Here is a 21722-nt window from a genome sequence, read left to right as displayed (position 1 = left end):
GTCTCTAAGGTGCCACAAGTCCTCCTTTTCTTTTTGCGAATACAGACTGACACGGCTGCTACTCTGAAACCTCTCATTACTGCATCGTGTATCTTTCAGAGAACCAAACCACAGATGAGTGATTGGGGGAGTACGGTTACTAACTGAGCAGCAGTGCTTAGATTATGATGTATTTAATTCAGAAGGCCCGAGAAGCTGAGAAACCAGCCGCTTAGTTTTGTTGCATTTTACTTACAAATACAAATCGGACACCACATTGGTTTTAAACAGGGGTGGGTGGGGAGCATGGATTGTAGCAGACACTGTATATTTATACACGTTAGCTGCCAAAAGTCGACTCTGCAGCCATTGTAGGAAGATCTCCTTCCAATTACTGCGTAATCATTTAACACCTGCTACAAGGTACTTCTAATTTCGTAGGTGTTGCACTGTTCAGCTGAATGGATCATTCCAAGATCTTGACTATCAATCAGTGCTCTGACTCTGAGGCAGTTTTAGCTCCTGATGGGTGTCTGGCCTTTATTTTTTGGACCAGAATGGCCCTTTTTCAGCTGTTTGCTGGCTAGACCTGCAGTGTGCACTTGTCACTGCCCCCAGCAGTATTTTCTACCTGGCTGCCCAGACCTAGCTTGGTTGGGTTGGGAGGGTTTGGACAGTGCCTCATGCCTCTGTTTTAAATGGTAACCTGCCTGTGTGCAGACAGGGATCATCTTTTTGCCACTGGATGGCGCCAGAGAGCAACTGCGGGCGGTGGGAGGGGGAGATTTCAACGTGCCTCTTCGGAAAAGTGGTGAGACAAACCCTGGTAGAAGACGATGAATACTTGAGTGAGAAGGATTGGAGATTTTTTTTATGGGGTGGCGGGGGTGGGGGGATGAAACAGCACTAAACAAGGAGTCTCACGGCCGCACAGGTGATCCCAGCCATCTAGCCGAGCTCTGTGTTCCCTGCACGATGTGCTCGCAGCCGCACCAGGGAAGCAGACAATTCGCAGTGCTGAGGTCGGCGTGTGCGTCCCCAGCTAGTTTCTCTGCTGCCTGCAAAGAGCAGTTCATCAAAGCAGAGTTTAAAGCTAGAGTGACTCTTGCTTCTCCTCATGCTGCCAAAGCCCCCTCATTCCCCAAAGTGAGAGGAGAAGTAACATGATGTTTTAGTCTGGCAGAAAGCAGCATGCTAGTGCTGCCTGGAGTGAAGGGGAGCCACTTTAAAAAATAAGTGTGCTCCAGCATGCCTGCTGAAATCTAGCATCATTTTTCCTTCTCTTCCCCTCCCTGCCCCCACCATGCTCCACCCAAAAAACCAATCCCACTGCCATAAAGAGCAAGTTAGGGGATGTTTAATGGTGTAAAAAACCTTAGAAAGCCATTTTCGGGTCTGGATTAAATACTGATCACTTGTATGGTACTTAACCTCCAAGCATGTCCAATGTTCACGCGCCATACCTCTGAAGGGGGAAAGGAAGTGGAGGACCATGACTTCCCTGAAGCTCCAGAGGGAACCTGTGTCATTGTTAAGGTTGGAGCTGGGGAGTTACTAGTTTTCAATCTTGTGCTCAGACCAGGGCAGTGCCTGTTCCAGTCACCAGGCAGGGACAATACTTGGCATTTAACTAGAGGTCACCTGCGCCCATTAGATAAATAAACTGGATGAAGGGCCCTGTGGCCCTAATCTGAACTATCTTGCACCATTTAACTTGAATGTATCTTAAAGCTATTGTGCAGGAGGCAGATTGCAGTGCTGAGGTGAGGAGTTGTTGCAGGAAAGGGGTATGACTGAGTATGAGCAGAAGATCCTAAAGCACCTGTCAGTCTGGTGTTAGTGCTAAAGCCACTCTCGTATAAATAGTGTGGATCTTATTCTCCAAGGATCTGAACGCTTCCTCTGATAGTGAAAGGTTGCTTCACCCATCTCCCAACTGAAAAGTCAAATTGCATCTGTGGCTGTAGGAATGATCGTTCAGATACGCATCCGTGCAAATGCCCATAGCCTCCCAGCTGGGTGTCTATGTAATGAAACAAACGCACTGTATATGCCCCATATGCAGCTTTAAAATGCCAACAACTCTCTCCTCCTGGGAAGTACCATATGCCCCCCTAACCTTTGTGGGGAGAGACTGCTGTACATCCGAGATCGTGGGGAGGGGCTGTGAAGACGGTCTCCTTGTTGAGCATTGGTTGCTTTACTCTGCATATAAACCAGCCAGCCACGTCTCTCTGGCGCTCCTTAATCTGTTCACCTGCTTTTCTCAGTTTTCTTCCTCGTTTTAATGGGCTAGTAAGTGGAAGATTCCTGTTTTAAGCAGCAGAACATTACACTTCATTAGTTGCATTACACACTTGGTTTAATTTACAATTAGCCTTAGATAATAAAGTAATCTGATTGCTCATTCTGGTGAGCATCTTATCTCCCCTCCTGGTTTACCTCCACTCCACTCCGTGGAGGCTGGTAACGAAAGACCCATTCTCTTCCCACCTAGCCACCTCCTACTCCCTTGTTAATATATTTCACTCTGCCATTTGCATTGAGCTGTGGGTCTGAGCTCCCAGAAGGGATCATTCACAAATGCAGCACGGCTGCTTAATGCAGGTTTCTCTAGGGCCTGGTCAAGCCTGTTAGATTAGCTACAGAGAATGTTTCTCACTAGCGCTGTAATGCACCATGTATGTTTATGGTGTTAAATACATTTTAATAGCCTCCAGCATGGGATTTTTGAAGGAGCCTCAGTGATTTTAGGTATCCAGAGCCCTTTGAAACATCATTTGAGTTCCCAACTCCCTGGGGGAATCCTAGCCTAAATGCAAAATTATCACTGTTCAGCCAGACTGTGTTATAAACTGTTTGCTACACCTGCCTTTGAATGGTGTTTAAGTGTGACATTTGCCAAAAGCCAGGTGAGAGGCAAAATCAGCCAGCTTATGATAGTCAGTGATTCAGACCAGGGTTTTGTCTGGGATTAGTAAAGCAGAGACTGGAGCCCCCAAGATGCTCGGGGGGGGGGGGGGTATCAAATCTGACCCAGGCCCAGCATTAGTCCTCGTGCCATGTCATTTATGATGGAAGGGTGGGTCTTGAAAGAGGGCTGATGCAAACAGGAGCAGCATCCTTACTTGATGCCATTGGGGGGTGCATGGTTTGGGATGTATAAATAAATTAGCTAGTGTGATGATTGAGCAGGGAGTCCGAGGAGGTTGCTCATTAGATCAGAGTGGCATTGGCAGCTGGCAGTCAGCATGGAGGATCCTCTCTTGGTTAGTGATGGAAGAATCGCTCAGCTAAGGAAATCAATCTCTAGGCTTTTTTTTAAAGCACTCAGCATTATGGCATCTAGAGCTTGAAATACAAAATAGCTAGCGTACATGCGTGTGCATGCCATAATTCTGGAACACTGATTCTCTAGCAGCTGGTGACTGATGCTTTGTAAAACTTTTGAAGTATTGTAAAATATTTGCAATATTCGTGTCCTTTTCAGAGCAGTGTACAGGGAAACCGAAAGAAACCATCCAGAGGAGCAGCAGACTTTTATAGAGGCGGTTCTGTAACCAAAGGTCAAGCAATTTAGTACTAGAAACCTGGGGGACACTTTAGCAGAAGAACATTAGACGTGGGTTTCCCTGTATGTGATGTGCAGTGTTGTATTCCATTCTTATATCTCTAATGAAAATAAAGTTAGCTCTTATATGGCACTTTCCATCAGTAGCTCTCAAAGTGTAACCCACACACCTCCTGGGTGTGGTGTTCTGTCCCATCTAGTGGCACCGAGACCACTTAGAGAGAGAGATTGAGTCTATTCTACAGCCTTAGCTAACAGCCAGATGGCTTTTAGCTCATGCAGTAGAGGCTCGTGCATTTAGCTCCAGAGGTCCCAGGTTCAATCCCGCCCACCGTCGGTGTTACAAAAGCACTTGATGGGAAAGGTCAGCATGATCTCCATTTTACAGAGTTTTATATAGTGTGATCTTGGGTAGTTCTATATGTTGAACTCAGGCTTACACCTCTATAGTACCCAATGTGCATTTACAGCGACAGAAGCTTTTTTGTTGATATATTGGGTAGCAGTTCTCTATTAAGAATCTTCATATGATGCCAGGTTAGGATATACAGCTCCCAAACTCCCAGATTACACCTGAGAGGGAAGGTCTTGTGATTTGAGCCTGGAACTAGGGGCTTGTTACTGCCCGGCAAACCGGGCTGTGAATCACCAGGCAGTAACACCCCAAGTGAACGCTGCTACAGTGGACTAGAAGTCCGGGCATGTGCTTTGGCTTCTACCACATGTAATGTACTGCAATATTTGCAATAACTGGATATCATACAGCACGTGGTAGACAAATGATTGTAGCGGGAAGGACTTGCAATCAGAGACTGTTCTTGTCTGTTAGACAACCAGTTGGGAGAATCACCTGCTTCAAAATCTGCATGTTGCCTCTTTTCAAACTGGGTTCCTCAGCAGATCCTTGCAGAGCGATAGAGAGTTTTCATTTCTTAATTAGTGTTTTTCACATAGGAAGAAAGTTCTGTAGACGTTCTAGCTCCATCCAAACAGCTCAGACTGGGGCTTATAGGGACTGGCTCGGGGGCAAAATAGGCTTCATGTATGTACTGCTTCCAGTGCCCATAGGGAAACTGGTGACCTTGTCATGCAACAGACTCTGATCAACAAAGCACAGTTAACCGTCTCTCCTCGTTGGAAGTGAGGGAGGCTGGTCTCAATTGAAGTTAAGGTCTGGAAGATCCTGTCGATCTGAATAGATGTTTGAAGCCTATCGCTAGTTGGGGTATTTTGCCCTCCTGACCCACACCACTGCTGCACGGTATAATGTCACCTTTCTTGGCTGCATACCCAGAATTAGTATTGCAAAAGGCAGTGCTTGTAGAAAAGGCCATGTTCCTTTGGACAGGGCAAGCCTTTAGCCTCTTCTACCTGGCCCATCTTTTACATATCCTCCGTGGACATTACGCTCTCTGCACCATCCACTCTGCTGTGGCCCGCTATTGGTCTCATGCTTTACCAGCAGTGGTCTCCTAACAGCAGTGCAGTTTTTTCCCCTCTCCTCCCTCCCTCAGATACCAAGAGCGTTCTAGGAGGGACTCTAACTTTGGGCAGCCCATGAAGAGCAAATGGCAAGATTGCATTGAAACTTTGGGTCTCCCATGAGCTGCCACTGCACTGTCAGATTAACATGGGTCTCTGATGGTTTGGTGATATCTACTTATCATAGGTCATGATATCGAGGCAAAGTCTCAAACATGGCCCAGCTGCATAACATGTGCTAAGCCAAGTTAATCCCTCGAGTCCTGGGTGACCTACTAACCATGAATGCCTCTCCTCTTCTCTTCCTCTCTTAGGTAGTGGCTAACGCGGTGGCTGCCTTGTCGGAGATCAGTGAGTCACATCCCAACAGTAACTTGCTGGATCTAAACCCTCAGAACATTAACAAGCTGCTGACTGCCCTGAATGAATGCACCGAATGGGGCCAGATCTTCATTCTGGACTGTCTGTCTAACTACAACCCCAAGGATGACCGCGAGGCTCAGAGGTACATGCGCTGGCTCACACCCTTCATGTGTGGCTAGGAGCCTTCCTGCAGTAAAGTTCTGACGGATTAGCTACAGTGTCCCATCACCTGTGTGAGGGTGGGGGCTTGATGTAATGGACTGTGATACAGGCCTCAAATAGCAGAAATAGACTTCAAATGAAGCCGTGTGAAAAGCCATGAGGGCTTGATATTCCAGGTATTGCGCACAGAAGAATCCACTGGGAACTGCTATTAAGTTGCACAGACCCCCATCTCTCTGCTCTCCATGTTTCCCTTAAAGGGCTAGACTCTTCATAGTATACCGCGGGTCCAGCAATGGATCCGCCAAGACCAGCGGTGGTGTGACAATTGGTACGTGCACTTCGCACAACACACAAGCTGGTAGCACTACACCCCTTAAAGGAGACGTGGAGAAAATAAATTGGGCTCTGTGCCCTTTTTTTGCTCTTTTTGCATAAAGAGGGGCCTGAAAGCTTTTTTTGTTTTCTTTGTATGAAACAGCTTGTTTTCTCACATTATTTCAGGTTCTGTCAAGGCTGGAAAATTCGATGGTGCCAAGAAAACTAGTCTAAATTATGGCATCACGGGACAGACGATAAAGTTGAGGGATGACATGAGGAAGCAGTTTCCGTCACTGTTTAAAACTCATTGTTTTGGGGAATACCTCTTTAACGTCAGTGACTGACATTGAGAAGAAGAGCTTGTGTTAGATTTCATTCCCCTAACCCCCGCTCTTCAGTTAAGATGTCAAGAAGTCCTAGCAAACGTGTTAGACTGTCCCTGGTCCTCCACCAAAGCCAGGAAAGACCAATATCTACGTCCTGCATAGTAGGGGGGAAAACAAGAAGAAAAAAGCACTGCTTTAAAAAAAATCGCCTTCTGCTTTCGGTATCCTTCATAAAGAAACTGAAAGGGCGCAAGCCTCGTTTAATTTGCTGGGTTTTTTCCAGTGCCTGCATTTTTGAGGCAGAACAGATAATCCCCTTTAAAAAAAATTTGCAGGCAGTTTTACTGAATTTTCCCCTCGTCCTTGATGTTTTAAGATTCCCTTGTCTTGTTTCAGAAAACAGGCTCTTGGTCAGCTCTAGGACCCTACAGAGATCTCCAAGCCTCAGGCCTGTGTTGTCCTAGCTTCCCCCGAATGGGGCTGCCTGTTGAACAGCTCTGAACATGTCCCGCTCACTCTTCATATTTAAATTCTCTAAAAGTCAGGGTGTGGAACTGAATGGAATATAAATGCAGTTTCTGCCTTATATGGTGGTTGGCATTGCTGACATCTGATTGCAAGGGGTTACTTGCCAACCATGGGTTCCTGGGTCCTGTTGTGTTTCTGAGAGACCCCCCATTCAGCTGAGGTCTTATGGGAGAAATTCAGAAATAATCTGAAAATCCACATAGTCTTTTCTGTCTCTAGCATCTGTGAGCGGGTGACTCCCCGGCTGTCTCATGCCAACTCGGCTGTGGTGCTTTCTGCTGTGAAAGTCTTGATGAAGTTCCTGGAGCTCTTACCCAAGGAGTCTGACTATTACAACATGCTGCTGAAGAAACTGGCCCCTCCGCTTGTCACGCTGCTGTCTGGAGAGCCTGAAGTTCAGTATGTTGCCCTGAGAAACATCAACTTAATTGTGCAGAAAAGGTACAGGCCAGAGTGCTGCTCTCACTGGGTGTGGTGAAAGGGGATCTGGCTGAGTTAATCCATTCAGAAGTTTCTGTGTGTCCAGGTGTGCTAATTGTGAGGACCCAACCCCTGGCTCTGAGGAGTTGGTTGACTAGTCCCGTTTCCTGTATTCTGGAACGCACGGTTGTCGGCTAGAGTCATTGACTGTTTTTACAGCTGATTAGTTCTACCAGCATCACTGTTGTGTTTCTTTAGCCAGCCAAGATTTCTTGGGGAAGGTGATTTAGGACATGCATTCCTTTCTCCCCTCTCCCTGCCATAGAAACACAAAAGATCCTTCCCTCCACTCTCAATCAAAGAATCTAAACCGGGAGAAGGAGATCAACATTTATTTTTTCTCAGCAGGTTCAAATACTGTGATCTCTTGATAATATTGAGAAGGTGGGATGGGTGTGGCACAGGAGCTGGTACATTTGGGGAAAATGGCTCTATGTTGATATAGGTGTCTAGCCACTGACGGAAGAACTGAAGGAGAGACTCTGGTGGTGTAGGTGGCATGATGTGTTGGGAGGGTGTTATGGGTGGGTGCAGGGCAGGTGGGGATGGAGGCAGAGTTAAAGCAGCTTGAACCCGGCAGCGTAAAAAATCAGAAGGCTTAGAGGTAAAAGATGGGTGTTAATTGGCAATGCAGGTCTAATATATTCGTGTGCAAATCATTGCTAGGCGCTGGTACCATTGTGTTCTTAGCAAAAGCGAAGGTTGTCCTAAAAATCAGGTCATCGTTGTTGAAATGGAAAGTCATTGAGTTAAAAGTGTGTGCAATTGTGTTGTGTGTATGTGTGTGTTCCCCAGGCCTGAAATCTTGAAGCAAGAAATCAAGGTATTTTTTGTGAAGTACAACGACCCCATCTATGTCAAACTGGAGAAGCTGGACATCATGATCCGCCTGGCATCCCAGGCAAACATTGCCCAGGTCAGTTACTCCAACTGCGATCATATCCCCGATGGATGGGGTATACCGGCTCCAATATGCATGCCGTGAGGGAAGATTTATGCACAAATTAATACCTCTAAAAGTGTTCTCTGAACTGTGGTACAATAAACAGCAGCAAATCAGTGTTAACTCTGGCACAGTGTACAGTCTGCAGTTACTTAACAGAGGGGTTGGAAATTCCTTAGTGATTTAGATGTTAATAGCATTGTACAAACCTTGCAACACACTTGTTAGGTAGGTTTCAGGGTAGCAGCCGTGTTAGTCTGAATCTGCAAAAAGAAAAGGAGGACTTGTGGCACCTTAGAGACTAACAAATTTTATTTGAGCATAAGCTTTCTTGAGCTACAGCTCACTTCATCAGATGCATGCAGTGGAAAATACAGTGGGGAGATTTTATATACACAGAAAACATGAAACAATGGGTGTTACCATACACACTGTAACGAGAGTGATCAGGTAAGGTGAGCTATTACCAGCAGGAGAGAGAGAAAACCTTTTGTAGTGATAATCAAGGTGGGCCATTTCCAGCAGTTGACAAGAACGTGTGAGGAACAGTAGGGGGATGGGGGGAATAAATGTGGGGAAATAGTTTTACTTTGTGTAATGACACATCCACTCCCAGTCTTTAGATAGGGGGTACATTTTACAGACTGGAGTTGCAGAAACAAACAGAGCTGAAGTCATTTGCATATGAGTTGGTGGCAGGGTCGAGATTAGAACTTGTGAATTCCTGCCCACTCAGTGTTCATATTCCCATTCTGTGCTGCTTCTGTCCTGTCATCCCAGTACCTGAAATTCCACCATGGTCTATCCCTTCTCTCCTAGGGTGTGTTTCAAGCACTAACCCCTCTTCGTTAACACAGAGCGATTCCATCTGCAGCTGATGTGCCACCCTGTTCCATTTTATAACTAAATATTCTTGTTTACTGTGGCATATTTAAAATAGCTGTTTGTGTCACAATTTATGGAAAGTGATGGAGCAAGGCAGCCCCATGTCACTGATCTGCGGGGCACATGGAAAATCTGTGGAAAATCAATTGCCGGCAATATAGATGTGTAGCACTCCTCTTGGATTTTGGTCTGCAGATTCCTCACTAAATTTTGAAGTGCCTTCTGCTAGATAATGCAGTTGATTTTCAAGAGCTGCAGAGTAGTCTGAAGGACTAAGATCAAAGCTGAGAACTTGGACTCTCATGTCTCCTTCCCAGTTCTAAAGCCACATTTATAAAGCAGGCAAAGCTCAATCACAGAACTCAATAATGGCCTCAAGTGGAACCTACTGAGAATAAACCCGTTGCTCCCCATCTGATTCACTCTGTGTTTCCACTTGGGACAAGACACTTAATCTGTTCCTCAGTTTCCCCATTTGTGAAATGGGGATACTTGCCTCTGAGGGGTTTTGAGATGTAGCTGATGTTGGTACAGCACTTAACGTTACGTAGAGCTGTACGTCTGTAAACGTTGTACATGTGCCTAGAACTATGGATGGGCACATTTTAAATTAACCCAACTAAATACTTTGAGCCCAGAACGTTTAAAGCTCTCTGTGCTCTGGGGATCAGTAGCTTCATTTAATTTTCAAGTACCTAAGTGGCATGGCTAGGTAGAAATGGAGGAGGGGCCATTGGAAATGTTATCCAGACTTCATGGCTCAAATGACTCGTATTTTGGGTGATGCTTTTCCCAACAGGTCCTGGCGGAACTCAAGGAGTACGCTACCGAGGTGGATGTTGACTTTGTCCGCAAGGCTGTGCGAGCTATTGGACGATGTGCTATCAAGGTCGAGGCAAGTAACTAGCATTGGTTTATAGGCTTTACTCATTGCCACAATATCTGAGCACTTCAGAAATCTGAATGGATTTCTCCCCTTCGGCCTTGTGTGGTTTCTTATCCTTATTTTAGAGGTTGAGTCACTTGCCCCAAGTCCTACTCTGTGAGTGTGTGAGAGAGAGAGAGAAACAGAGTCTGGGATGGAACTCTGATCTCCTGAGTCCCAGCTCAGTGCCTTAATCACAAGATTGTCCTCTTTCTCTCGGATCCCAACCTACTGGAAGGATAGTGGGCAGATCCTCATCTGAAGTAAATTGTCATAGCTCTATTGGCTTCAGTGGAGTGATGATAATTTATACCAGCTAAGAATGCCCTAGTCGCTGTGAGCTGGATCTTTAAAGGAGAGGTCCTATTTGTTTCATAAGAAATGCAGAGGACTCAGTGCAATGAAGGAGTGGCTTGTGTCCCCAGTTCCATTTAAATAGGACCTACAAAAAGAATTGGGGAGTGTTTTTATTTTTTTCAGCATTCGGAGTTGAAGTCAATTGCAAAACACACTCAAAAAGACTCTATCGGGTTGTCTAGTTTTAAAGATCTGTAAAACCTGAAGCTTTATTCAGATGTCTGTTAGTCTGACTCATGTGAATGGCTTTCCATGAACATTTGCAGTTATCTAGAACAACAGTGTAAAAGATCCCTTGTCAGTTCAACAGCCACCTACAAATGACAGTATTAAGGTGGTGTATTGATTTAATTTTTAAAGCAAATCTATTGTTCTGAAAGGTGCTCGACAGCTATCACTGTAGTGTAAGGTTAGGTTTGTAGTTAAAGTGATTTAGATAAGCCAGTGGAAAGAGCTGTGTGGACCGTCTTATTTCCCAAAAAAGGCTGATTTAAATGGAAACAAGAGTATCCACACAGGTTTGCACCACTTGGACTAATCAGTGCAAGTTTGTATGTAGACAAGGCCTCAGACTGCTTCATCCATCTGCAGGATATATATGGCCTTTGATTAGCCCTTTTATCCCCACCACCTTGCTGTTCCCAGGTTCTTCTGGCTCAGATCAGTGCTGATAGAAAAATTTGTCCCTGCGATGGAGTTTCCTCCTCCATCTCTCAAAGCTGCCCAGAGGCAGTGATCAGCACCGGTCTGTCTGGATTTCCGGGCTGCAATGTCACCGGATTCCAGCATGTGTCCTCTGTGGCCAAGTAGTCGGGAACAGGTTATTTGAAGAGTAGCAACGGTGACAGAAGAAGAGGATCTGAGATTGAAAGAGCAGAGGCTATTAAGCAGTTTGGACGAATTAGAGGTGGTACTTTTTAGGGGCTAGTCTTCTCAGCCAGTCCCTGACAAGCCCACTCCAGGCCCTTTAGAATCCCTTCAGGTTAGAAGTTGGGCTACGTGTCCCTCCTCAATACAGAATGGACAGCACATTCCCAAGGTATCTGGATGTCATCGGAGTCTGTCTCTCCCATCTGGTATTCATAGAATCATAGAAGATCAGGGTTGGAAGGGAGCTCAGGAGATCATCTAGTCCAACCCTCTGCTCAAAGCAGGACCATCACCAACTAAATCATTGTGTGAGGGCCATGCCCAGCATGAACAGAGGCTAACAATGTCCCAGCTAATTTGCAATGGCAGTCCGTTAGCATGTAACCCTACCCTTATATATCCTAATTGGTTGAGTTAAACCTTGCTTTTAGCAACTTCCCTTTGATGACTTTGCTTTTACAGAATAGTTCTGTTTGTCTGACAAGAACCAAATTTAAAAGGTGGCAAGTACCATGCAGCCTACTACAGGGTAAAATGACACTTTCATCTCTGGGTTAATCAGTATCTGTTCTCAGTGCCCCAGAGTTTACTCCAGGCTGTTTTCACTGCACATGGGGACTAATGGAGGGTTCACTGCACTCTCTCAGCCATCCACGTGCTTGAGTTTCTGATGACTTAGAAATCTGCCTTTGACAGAGGGTGCAGCCAGCGGGAGCTCATGATGAATGAGTGTTCACAGGGAACCACATCTCTGCCTTCAAGAATCCTGCCTTTCATCTAATTGTGTCTCTTCTAGAAGAGTTGGCTTGTGAATAAATTTGTATCTACTGTGACTCGAGACAGCACAGTGGCGGTATCTGGCGCAGGCATAGAGGCTTGTGTCTCACCTGCAGGGTGAAAGGGAAGCACGCCGTCCACAGCTGTGATCGGAGGAGTACAAATGAAGCCTCAACATGGCTCCAAAGGCTTCGCTGGCGGGGGCTGAGAAGAGACTGCATGAAAGTAGCAGAGCTGCGGCTAACGTAACAAGCACTATGGACCGGGGGAAGGCAGGGAGAAGGGAGTCGTGTTGTTAGTGGACTTTGGTCCAATCTAAGGAACCAGCAGCATTTTAACAAACCTTGCAGTATTTGTTCCTCTGTTGTGCACTTCATAGGACGCTGCAGAATTGTACTGGGTTTCATTTGGTTTCTATATAGCACGTGTTTTTTTTTTACTCGTATCCCCCCAGATGAAAACCCTTCCTGCTTTAATGCTGGTTCCTATAACTGGCCAGTTTAATGAAGGATGTACATTTTTCGGTAAAGTGTCCACCTGCAGGAACCTCTGAAATGCCCATTTTAAAAATAGCTAACTATCCACAGGAGACGTGGTGCATCTTGCCATGGGGATTTGAGGACTGCTTCACTGAACAAATCCCCCGCTGGCCGCTCCCTTTCAAGGGAGGCTCATGCTAAAAATCAATTACACATATTATTTAAACAATGAATGTTGTCCCCTGTGTAACAGATCACACTTCAGTGTTCAACAGGGAAGAATTGCAAACGTTAACTTGCTTTTCCTGTTAACTGTTTGCATTTCTAAGCACTTGGACAATGAAGAACTTCCCAAATCTGACCCATGTCTCTTTAAGATCATATAGTAAAAAGTAAAAGGAGAAGTCTTTGTTCCCAGAGAGTGAAGCTTTGGAACTGTCCCACATCCACCAGGAGGCAATGCCAGGGGAGGGGGAATAGCCCAATCCTGCACAGCTACTTGGCTGGCAGAGATGGTATTTGGCCTGGGGCCTTGCTGAGATCCCCAAGCACTGCCTTGTGCTGAAGAGACAGCCCACAGGTCTGCCTGCATGAGATTTGTAAGTTGGTTGCACTGAGGCTCTTCTGGTTGACAGGCCTCAAATGATGTTTTGTCAAGTGAGAGAAGAGATCGGAGCAGCCTGTAATCAAGGCAGACACCTTTAAATTACAAGAATTTAGATTGCTTTTTCCCTGCCATCTTAATAGTGTGGTACATACCAAGCAATAATATGGAGAGGAGGTTTGTTTTCAGCATCTATCTGTCACTGAGAATTTCTGGGTCTTCTGCTTTCAGTGCAAGCATGCAGAGATGGAATGAGGCAGATGACATGGGTGAGCCACGTTCTCTGCTTTGCCCAAGTCAGGGCTTTAAGTCAGGCTGAGGTTTGTCTTAGAGATTTATGCCCATTGTTAAACTGAGTTTACAGGTTTCCTGATTTAATCCCCCTTTGTTCCTCTTCCACCCTCCCCCAATGCTCTGACACTGTGTAGCTCACTCAAATTGCAAATCCACTTGAGTAAGTTCTGTTTGTACCCTATACTGAATGCTTTATGAGTATATTTATGGGGGCTGCTTATGCACTGCCGTGAGCAATCTGTTCCTCACATTAATCACCTGCTGTGTAATGAGGCGTCACATGCACTCCCCTAGCTCCCAGTTGGCTATCTTCATTTTGAGCCCTCTGGTGTCTGAGCCACTTAGCTCTTTTGTGGCATCCTGCTTCGAGTATGCCTTTATCTCCTCTCTCGTAATGAATACAGCTCAATGAATACAGCTCTCGTTTCTAGGGTCTCCATATGGCACGGAGAGCATTCTAGGGGCCAGTTGTTGCCACTTTTATGGAGTCCGAGTCTGGGATTTGAAGCTAGTTATTGAGTAAGATGCACTGGTAATACCTAATCTTCCTGAGCTTCCAGTCCGGGGTCTGTCACTGTCCCTGCAGGGCTTGCTTTGTGCTACTAACCCAGCCATAGCGATGGCTTTTTGCTGCTTCTCTCCCCTCCCCGCCAACACATGCACACCCACGCCTTCTGCCAGCCCCTCTCCAAGTACCCCACTCGGGTCTGAACAGTGATAAGCAACTCCTGCAGTGCACACGTAGGAGCTCGTTCTGTATATTAGCCAGCAAGGGGATGGCCTAAGTATCTCTGCAGATACTATCCATTAATCATAACTTCTGCCTGTATGCAGACCCGACCACCTGCTGGTACAGAATCATTTCAGCCATAACTTTGTCCTTTGGCAAGAGCTTGGGTCAAAGAATCGATATTTCTATTGAGTAAAGCGCCGAATTCCCTGTAATACACAGGCACGGATCACCATATGGAGCATGCTCTGGAAGTCCATAGACGTGCCCTGAACTGGTTGCCCTCCTTTATCTTGTGGGACTGGCTAACGTACAGCCCCATTTTCTTCCCCCTGCTCCTACTACTTTGGGCTCCAGTTACGTCCGGCGTGCTGGGTGGAAAGGCACCACGGCCTGTACGGTTTCTTCGGCTTGTCTGGAACTGCAGCTGTAGTCTGACTGTGCCGCGTCTCTCCTCTCCCCAGCAATCCGCAGAGCGCTGCGTGAGCACGCTGCTGGACCTCATCCAAACCAAGGTCAACTACGTTGTCCAAGAGGCCATTGTTGTCATCAGGGACATCTTCCGCAAGTATCCCAACAAGTATGTCCAAATACTGCCCGTGTGATGTCGTGAAGGAAAACAACCTACGTTCTGCTTGGCACAGCCTAGCCAGCCGCTCATATTGTCAGTATAACTAATTTTAGGGCGTGTGGTGGCCCTCCCTCTGAACAGTGGCCCCCATTCGGACTCTGGTACAAAGGGACTCTAATGTTGGATTACTGTCTGATTTCACAATTGATGTATGGACAGGATGACTGGCTCTGGTAGGAGGCTCATAAACACATTTCACTTTAAGAGATTCCAGGCAGAGGTATTGAATGAAATGCTTATGGGCTTTCCTACCGCTTAGCATTCTCACAGGGTGGGCCAGTACCCCCTTTTAGCCCTTTTGTGCAAGGGGCTCTTGTCCATTCAGCTAGGGCATGATGCATCGGTATCGTTCAGCTGAGTGTCCAGGATCAGTTGGTACTAATGATTAACCTCCTCAGGTTTCTATGCCAGATCCAGCTGTCAGTACTAGGGTAGATGCCCTCCACACCATCAGGATAATCAGAAGAGCGTGGGAAAGCACTTACCGAATATTAAGCCTAGGATCCCATGCCAATGGCCATGTCCCAACTAAGCCATTAGGAGCTGGGGGTGCGTAATACACAGATTAGAATTTCCAGCCAAGAAGGGCTGCCAGTGAAAATGCAGGATCTGATACAGACTCGAGGGAAGTGATTCAGCTGATTTGAGCTGTTGAATCAAAGATCCTTTTTTTGAGAGAGTGAGAGAGAGAAATGACGGCAACTCTGTGCCTGGAGTTTCTCTCTTGCACAGACTTGCTACAAAGAGGGGAAAAAATTACAAAGCTCTTGAGGAGCCCTTGAAATCTACCTCCTTTGACACACACTCCTTTGGAAGGGGAGTGTGTAGGAATACTTTCTTGAGGTAATTAATATCCTTGTTATGTGTTTCTTGTGGCTCATAAAAGTGTAAATCATTTTGGCTTAGGTCTCAGGGTGTTTTGGCGCGAACAGCCCAGTGAGAGTTGGATGCAGTTACACAACGCTTTGATTTGACCTTGCTAATGGCTGTGCTCTGGTAAATCAGGTATGAGAGCATCATTGCCACATTATGCGAGAACCTCGACTCCCTGGATGAGCCAGATGCCAGAGCTGCCATGATCTGGATAGTGGGTGAATACGCAGAGAGAATCGACAATGCGGATGAGCTGCTGGAGAGCTTTTTGGAGGGCTTCCATGACGAAAGCACCCAGGTAAAACTGTGCTCACCACCCCTTCTCTCAGGTTCTCGTGCAGAGTGTACAAGTGGCTGACGGTTCGGTTGGTCGAGCTGGTTGGAAAATGTTTTTCCCCCACAGAAAACTGATTTGGTTTTTGAATTTTAGCCAGAAAAACTCAAACTTTGATTTGGGAAAACTGATGCTGTGCCTCATGGGAAGTGTCGTTTGGGTGTCCCATGCTCCCATTCTCATCCGTAGGCGAGTCTATCTTGTCTGCCTACATCTACCATAATGCGCCTGTGTCCCTTCCTCTTTAGGAGGGTGTTAGGTGCACAATGGGAGATCTAGCTTGGCCGCTGAGGGCAGCCCATTGAGAAGAATGGGGACATGAGGCAACCGAATTACAACTCCCATGAGGCGCTACAGCTGCATCTCCAAATCAACCGATTTCACTTTTTTGATGTTGGTTTTGTGACAAAAATCAAACCTTTATGTGGAAAGCAGACCCTTTCTGAAGGGACACTGGTAGCCAAAACACAATTTTCTGTCCTTCAATTTTGGTGGAAAATTTTCAACCATCCCTATATGTTACGTTTAAACAGCCTGGGGTACCTTAAGTCTGAGGCTGGAATAATGACCTTCTTGGCTGTCTGGAGGATGATTTAAAAGGTTTGTTTTGCTTCTTCCTAGAATACTGATCAGTGCAACGGATAGGTGGGTTTTGCTCTGGGCAAAGGAGAAACCTGATGTACATTAATTAGACCGATAGGTCTTAAAATAACTGCCCCATTGGCCATGATACTGAGAGAATGTGCTGGTATAAACTATAGGGTAGTCTGCACTGGGATCACTGCTACCCTGACAGCATGTTTTGCATGGCTGGTGAAACGAATACATTGTTTGTGACATAGACTTACAAAGGACAAGCTGCTAAAACCAATTTGAGCTGCTAACCCATTGGGTAAGACACTAACATGCTTCATGGGAAGCATGTCTTTTGTTTTACAATTAGCAGCTGCTTGTTGCCGGCCATGGCATTAAAACACTATAATGAGCATCCACAATCTTGATATGCGACAAGAGACTCCAGTAGCTATGCACTAGCCCCCATGCTGAAGCGAACGTCGTGTACCTGAGGCAGCACTGAGGTGGTGTAGCTCATTTAATCTCTTTGCTGTGTCCCTGCTTTATCTTAGGTGCAGCTCACCCTGCTGACTGCTATAGTGAAGTTGTTCTTAAAGAAGCCCTCAGAAACACAGGAGCTGGTTCAGCAGGTCCTGAGCCTGGCCACGCAGGTAAGCCAAGCTATTCAGTGAGACAAGGTGCTGGTAAGCCATGCTGTCCGTGCACTGCGGTTGCAGGCAGTTTGGCAATGCCAGGGCAGTCTTTGCCACCAAGAGGCAAGATTCAAGGATGTCTTCATGCACACCTAATTTCTCCCCATTCAGGGAAGAGGGCTTTGATCTACAATATACCAGTTTGCAAAGCACTCTGCGTCAGTTCTTTTGCACTCATTCAGCTGCTACCTAATTCTTTCTCAGCCCTCATTTCTGCCTTGGTGTTTTCTCTTCACTAGCAAGTAAGGCACAGGATGGGAGAGTTCTGTAAGAATCCAAATAATTTCCTCCTCCAGGAAAATGGCTTGTGACTAAAATCATGCACTGGGTGGAAGAGCAGGGAGAGATAGGACTGGTGGCAAACCCTTCCTAACTAATGGATGCTGCAGCAGAAACTAAGCAAAGTTCTGAACCCACAAGCATGAGGATTTCTTTTAGTCCCAGGCTGCCCACAGATGTGCTAGTTGTGGTGGAGGTTTTAATGATGGGCTAATATCCCAGATCCCAAAACCTACTCTGCTGAGTCACAAAACACTTAAAGGCACCCTAGGATCATAATAGGCTACTTTATTTTTCACAAACCTTGATTCAGTCTGGTTTATTGTATTTTCAAATGAATAACAAGGCATTGCTAGCAATAGGCCCTTTAGTGTGGTGGTGTTCTGAGCTCTGATTCATAGGTAGAGATCCCTGTTTTTCACTTTAGCTTGAAAGAATGGGCATGTTTCTCTTCTCGGGTTAGAAGATATTGTTGGTTTTTGCATGTCTCTCATGGGCAGGGTAGGAAAGAGGAGGGGAAAATCTGAGTCCCCCCGCAGTTCTGGTTCAAGTCCCATGGTTCTGTTGGCTATGGGAAAGCTGCTACAGAAGAAGCATTCTGACTTGAGTCTGAATGTATTTAAAGGCAGTCTGGAGCAAGTGATCTTCCCCTCAACTTCCCTCCTTCATCTGCCCTCATAAAGGCCCTGTCTGACCTTGAGCAGGTGACTATATATAGGATGAATCAATATCCCTTGTTGGGATCAAGAGGGTTTAAAAAAAAAGTCCACCATTGAGATGAGCAGCTCACCAGGCGAGGTGCCAAAGTGAGAAGGGCATTAGTAATTGACCTCTAAAGACCTGAGATAATTTCTAGATCATTGCAAGTGAAATGAGTTTAGCCAGCTCAATCTCATTACAAATGGACACTTGTCCATTGCGTGCTGGAGAAAGTCCTGAGCCGGGGTGAGGGATGGAGGGGGATTATTGCAAGTCAGAGGTCTGGGATCACAGAACTTGAAAAGGAGGAGGCTGATTGGGTGGGTGAATAAGGACACACAGAGTGTTAAACATATTGCCAAAGCTCTACGGTGAAAACTCACAGGCACTTGTCCACGTTATGCTGCTAAACTCCAGCCTGGGTGATCAGTGGACAGCATTTGTTTGCCTTGTTTTTTTAAGCAGAGCTTTTATTTAAAAAAAAAAAAGAAAGAAAAAGGAATGTAGATTTCATGCTAGGGAAGAGTTATCTCCAATAAAACAAAAACGTTGACAGCTAGGGGCCTGGAAAATGGAAGAAAGCCCTAACGATCTGTTCAGTTTGTATCTTCTCATATATATTGTATTAACTAAATGGAGGAATAAATGAGACCTTTCTGGCATAAAAATACTCTAGATAAAAGTAAATGATTAAAGACAAATCAGCCCCATCCTGCAGTGTTGTGTCTTGTTCCACCAATGTCCTTGGGTAAGACATATTTCCAGTAATCCTTGATCATTGTCTTTCATGATATGCATATCATTCATATTCTATCAGTATGTGGCGAAAGGAGTCAATTTGATCCCCTTCCCCTGTCCTTCTGTCTTCACTATGTGTCCTTCAGGACGTTTTGAAGATCACATTTGAAATTAAATTGTGATAGTTCTAAAGCATGGCGTCAACTTCTGTGCTTAGTAACCTTGAGGACTTGATCCCTTTTAAATTCCCCTAGATGTAAGTTCTCCAGTTTTCCTCTCTGACCATGTAGGTTAGCTGAGTTTGGAAATGAGCGCAAGGGGTCAGACCCTGCAATTTTTATTACTAAGGATGATGTGATTGCCACAGAATAGCAATCTTTTGATAGCATCTTTAGGCTGCTTTTCCAGTGGGTAGTTTCAATGCAAGAAAGCAGGGTTACTGCAGAAGCAGGATATCGTTGCAGTGTCAAGCCTGTTCAACCCCTTGAGTAATGCAGTGCTTTGTCTCAGGATTCGGACAATCCAGACTTGCGGGATCGCGGCTATATCTACTGGCGCCTTCTCTCCACGGATCCTGTGACTGCCAAAGAAGTGGTCTTATCGGAAAAACCTCTGATTTCCGAGGAGACTGATCTGATCGAGCCAACTCTGCTGGATGAGCTGATCTGCCACATTGGGTCACTGGCTTCTGTGTACCACAAACCACCCAATGCTTTTGTTGAGGGCAGCCATGGGATCCACCGCAAGCACTTGCCAATTCACCATGGAAGGTAAGCCGGGAGCAAGCATGGAGGGTGTCAGAGGGCTGCTGTTTTCTTTCCTCCTAATAAGCCCACTTAAAAGATGCAAGGGCCTGCTACAAAAGCTGGATTTTTTTTTTTCCAGTTGCAGAGATGTCTGCACATCATTCATCGAGCCTTCTCAGAGCCTGTCCCATGATAGGATCTCACCCTGGTTGTAGCCTCTGAGCTTCTAGACCAAAGGAGATGGGAAGCATCCTAGAGATGAATCTGTTCGGTATTGGGCAAGGGGAAAGAGAAGTTCACACTGTTCTTTGAGAGCACACGGAGGGGAGGGTAATCTGATATAGGAGCTGGGAAAATAGAGTGGTGCAGGTCTGGCAGGATGAGAAACACACCAGCCAAACCGCACACAGCCAGTGGGAGGTGTACGTTTCTGTGATGGTACAAAAGGTTTGGGGGGGAAAGCAGGACTTAGAGGCCTTTGTTATGTGGAAAGTGTCTCCCTTCTTGCACTGCCAATTACACTATTGGCCTTTCCTGCTCTGGGGAATGCAAAGTGGGGAAGAAAAAGCCAAGATCTCTCTCTGATGCTAGGAATCTTTGAAAGCAGGGAGCATGGCAAAACCTGTTGGCCACAATCACTGAAGTTTGGCCTGGGCTAACATGAGGTCAGGTTGATGTCTGAACTATGGTGGAAAGCCTGAACTACCCTGTGACAATCAAAATGGGTTGGGTCGTTCCCTGGATATCACACCATTTCTCTACAGTTAAAGAACAAACCAAAAAAAGCCCCTCTGGGATCGCAGCCTGAGAAATTGGCTGGTGCTCTGGAATCCAGTAGTAAGTGTTACCAATCCTCAGGGATTCTTGCTGTACTGTTGCTCACTTTGTTACCATGGCTGCTTTCTCAGGTGAGCACTCCAGCTTGCTAAATGTATTCATTCCAGTTGCAGCTCTGCTTGCAGCAGGCCGTCTGAGATCAAAGCTCACCTTTCAAGGCAGTGTACCAGAAACCCTGGGAAGTGACATCTGGAGCGCTGTACTTTTTTGCCATCTTACTGACCAGTCCATATAGGCAATTGTTCCTTTGCTGTTTTCTAGCACCCTCCTTCTATACATACTGCTACTCTTAACAGCTAAAGGAGTTTCTGTAACTTGACTGACTTTGGGATGTTGAATTGCCTTTTCCCTGGTTATGAAACATCGCCTGGCAGTACTGCCCCAGGGCCTGCGGTAACAAGCCGTTAGGAGACCTGTGTTTTGATGTACAGTGTAGTACTCGTGTGCACGGAGGCAGGGAAAGTTTTATGGCTGCACTGCTCAGGCACTCTTCCCACCCACAGGCTCTCCAGGATCGTAGAGGTGTTGGTCCCATAAGCAGCTCGGATCCACAGTGTGACCAGCTCTCTTGTGCAGTGCTCTTCAAATCATTGCAGACGCCAACATCTCTTACTTGTCTAACCAATTCAAGGAATTCATTTCTCACTGAGAGCTCTAGCTTTATCAGCTCCCAGTGCATGCTGCTTATCTGACTTGACTCCGGCAGCTGCTACTCAGCCAGCCCACCCACTCTGCTCTTTCAGCGTAGCTATGTTTTATATCTCTGCATTGCTCTGGTCTTGTTTGCTACTTAATTACCTGTTGCCTGGGCCGAAAACAGCTCTGGCTTCAGCAGCAGCAGTAGGGAAAAGGGGGGATGGGGGGAATGAAAATTTTAAGAAGCCCTTTAAATTCTGATACCAGGCTCTGGCATCCTTCATAAATTAAAAGTGAGTGCTGGGGTTCCGTGGCAAACCGTGTTTCCTCTGCTTGAGGTCAGCCTAACAGAGAGTCCATTACTGTAACGATCTCCCTTACTCCCAGACGAAGGACAGATTGATCAAGCTCATGCAAAGGCCTCCTGTGCAGCAGTGCTGCTGTGAGCCAAATTGCCACCTTCAATCATGTCTTCATAATAAGCAGCCTGTCGGGGGCACTGCTGTGGGGAGAGTGAATTCATGCACACAGGGTGTCCTCTTACTGAATGCTAGAAAACTGACTCGCGTTTCCCTAATGCTGAAAACACTGGGAAGTCTGTTCGT

The 21722-nt window shown here is 46.1% G+C and overlaps 1 protein-coding gene across 3 annotated transcripts in view; it reads left to right on the top strand.

Annotated features, from left to right (window-relative positions):
* AP2B1 (adaptor related protein complex 2 subunit beta 1) overlaps positions 1-21722 on the top strand; it is a 97835-nt gene that overhangs the window by 25079 nt on the left and 51034 nt on the right. For all 3 annotated transcript variants that reach the window (XM_077836325.1, XM_077836323.1, XM_077836324.1), the window contains exons 6-13: positions 5347-5537; positions 6952-7173; positions 8008-8128; positions 9840-9935; positions 14541-14656; positions 15713-15878; positions 17042-17140; positions 19409-19668. In XM_077836325.1, the coding sequence (XP_077692451.1) occupies positions 5347-5537; positions 6952-7173; positions 8008-8128; positions 9840-9935; positions 14541-14656; positions 15713-15878; positions 17042-17140; positions 19409-19668 (1271 nt within the window). The remainder of the gene's footprint in view (positions 1-5346; positions 5538-6951; positions 7174-8007; positions 8129-9839; positions 9936-14540; positions 14657-15712; positions 15879-17041; positions 17141-19408; positions 19669-21722) is intronic.

Source organism: Eretmochelys imbricata, chromosome 17 (assembly GCF_965152235.1).
Source record: "Eretmochelys imbricata isolate rEreImb1 chromosome 17, rEreImb1.hap1, whole genome shotgun sequence".
Taxonomy (NCBI): Eukaryota; Metazoa; Chordata; order Testudines; family Cheloniidae; genus Eretmochelys; species Eretmochelys imbricata.
Note: the sequence above shows the minus strand (reverse complement) of the source record. Positions and strands in the feature narration are given on the sequence as shown.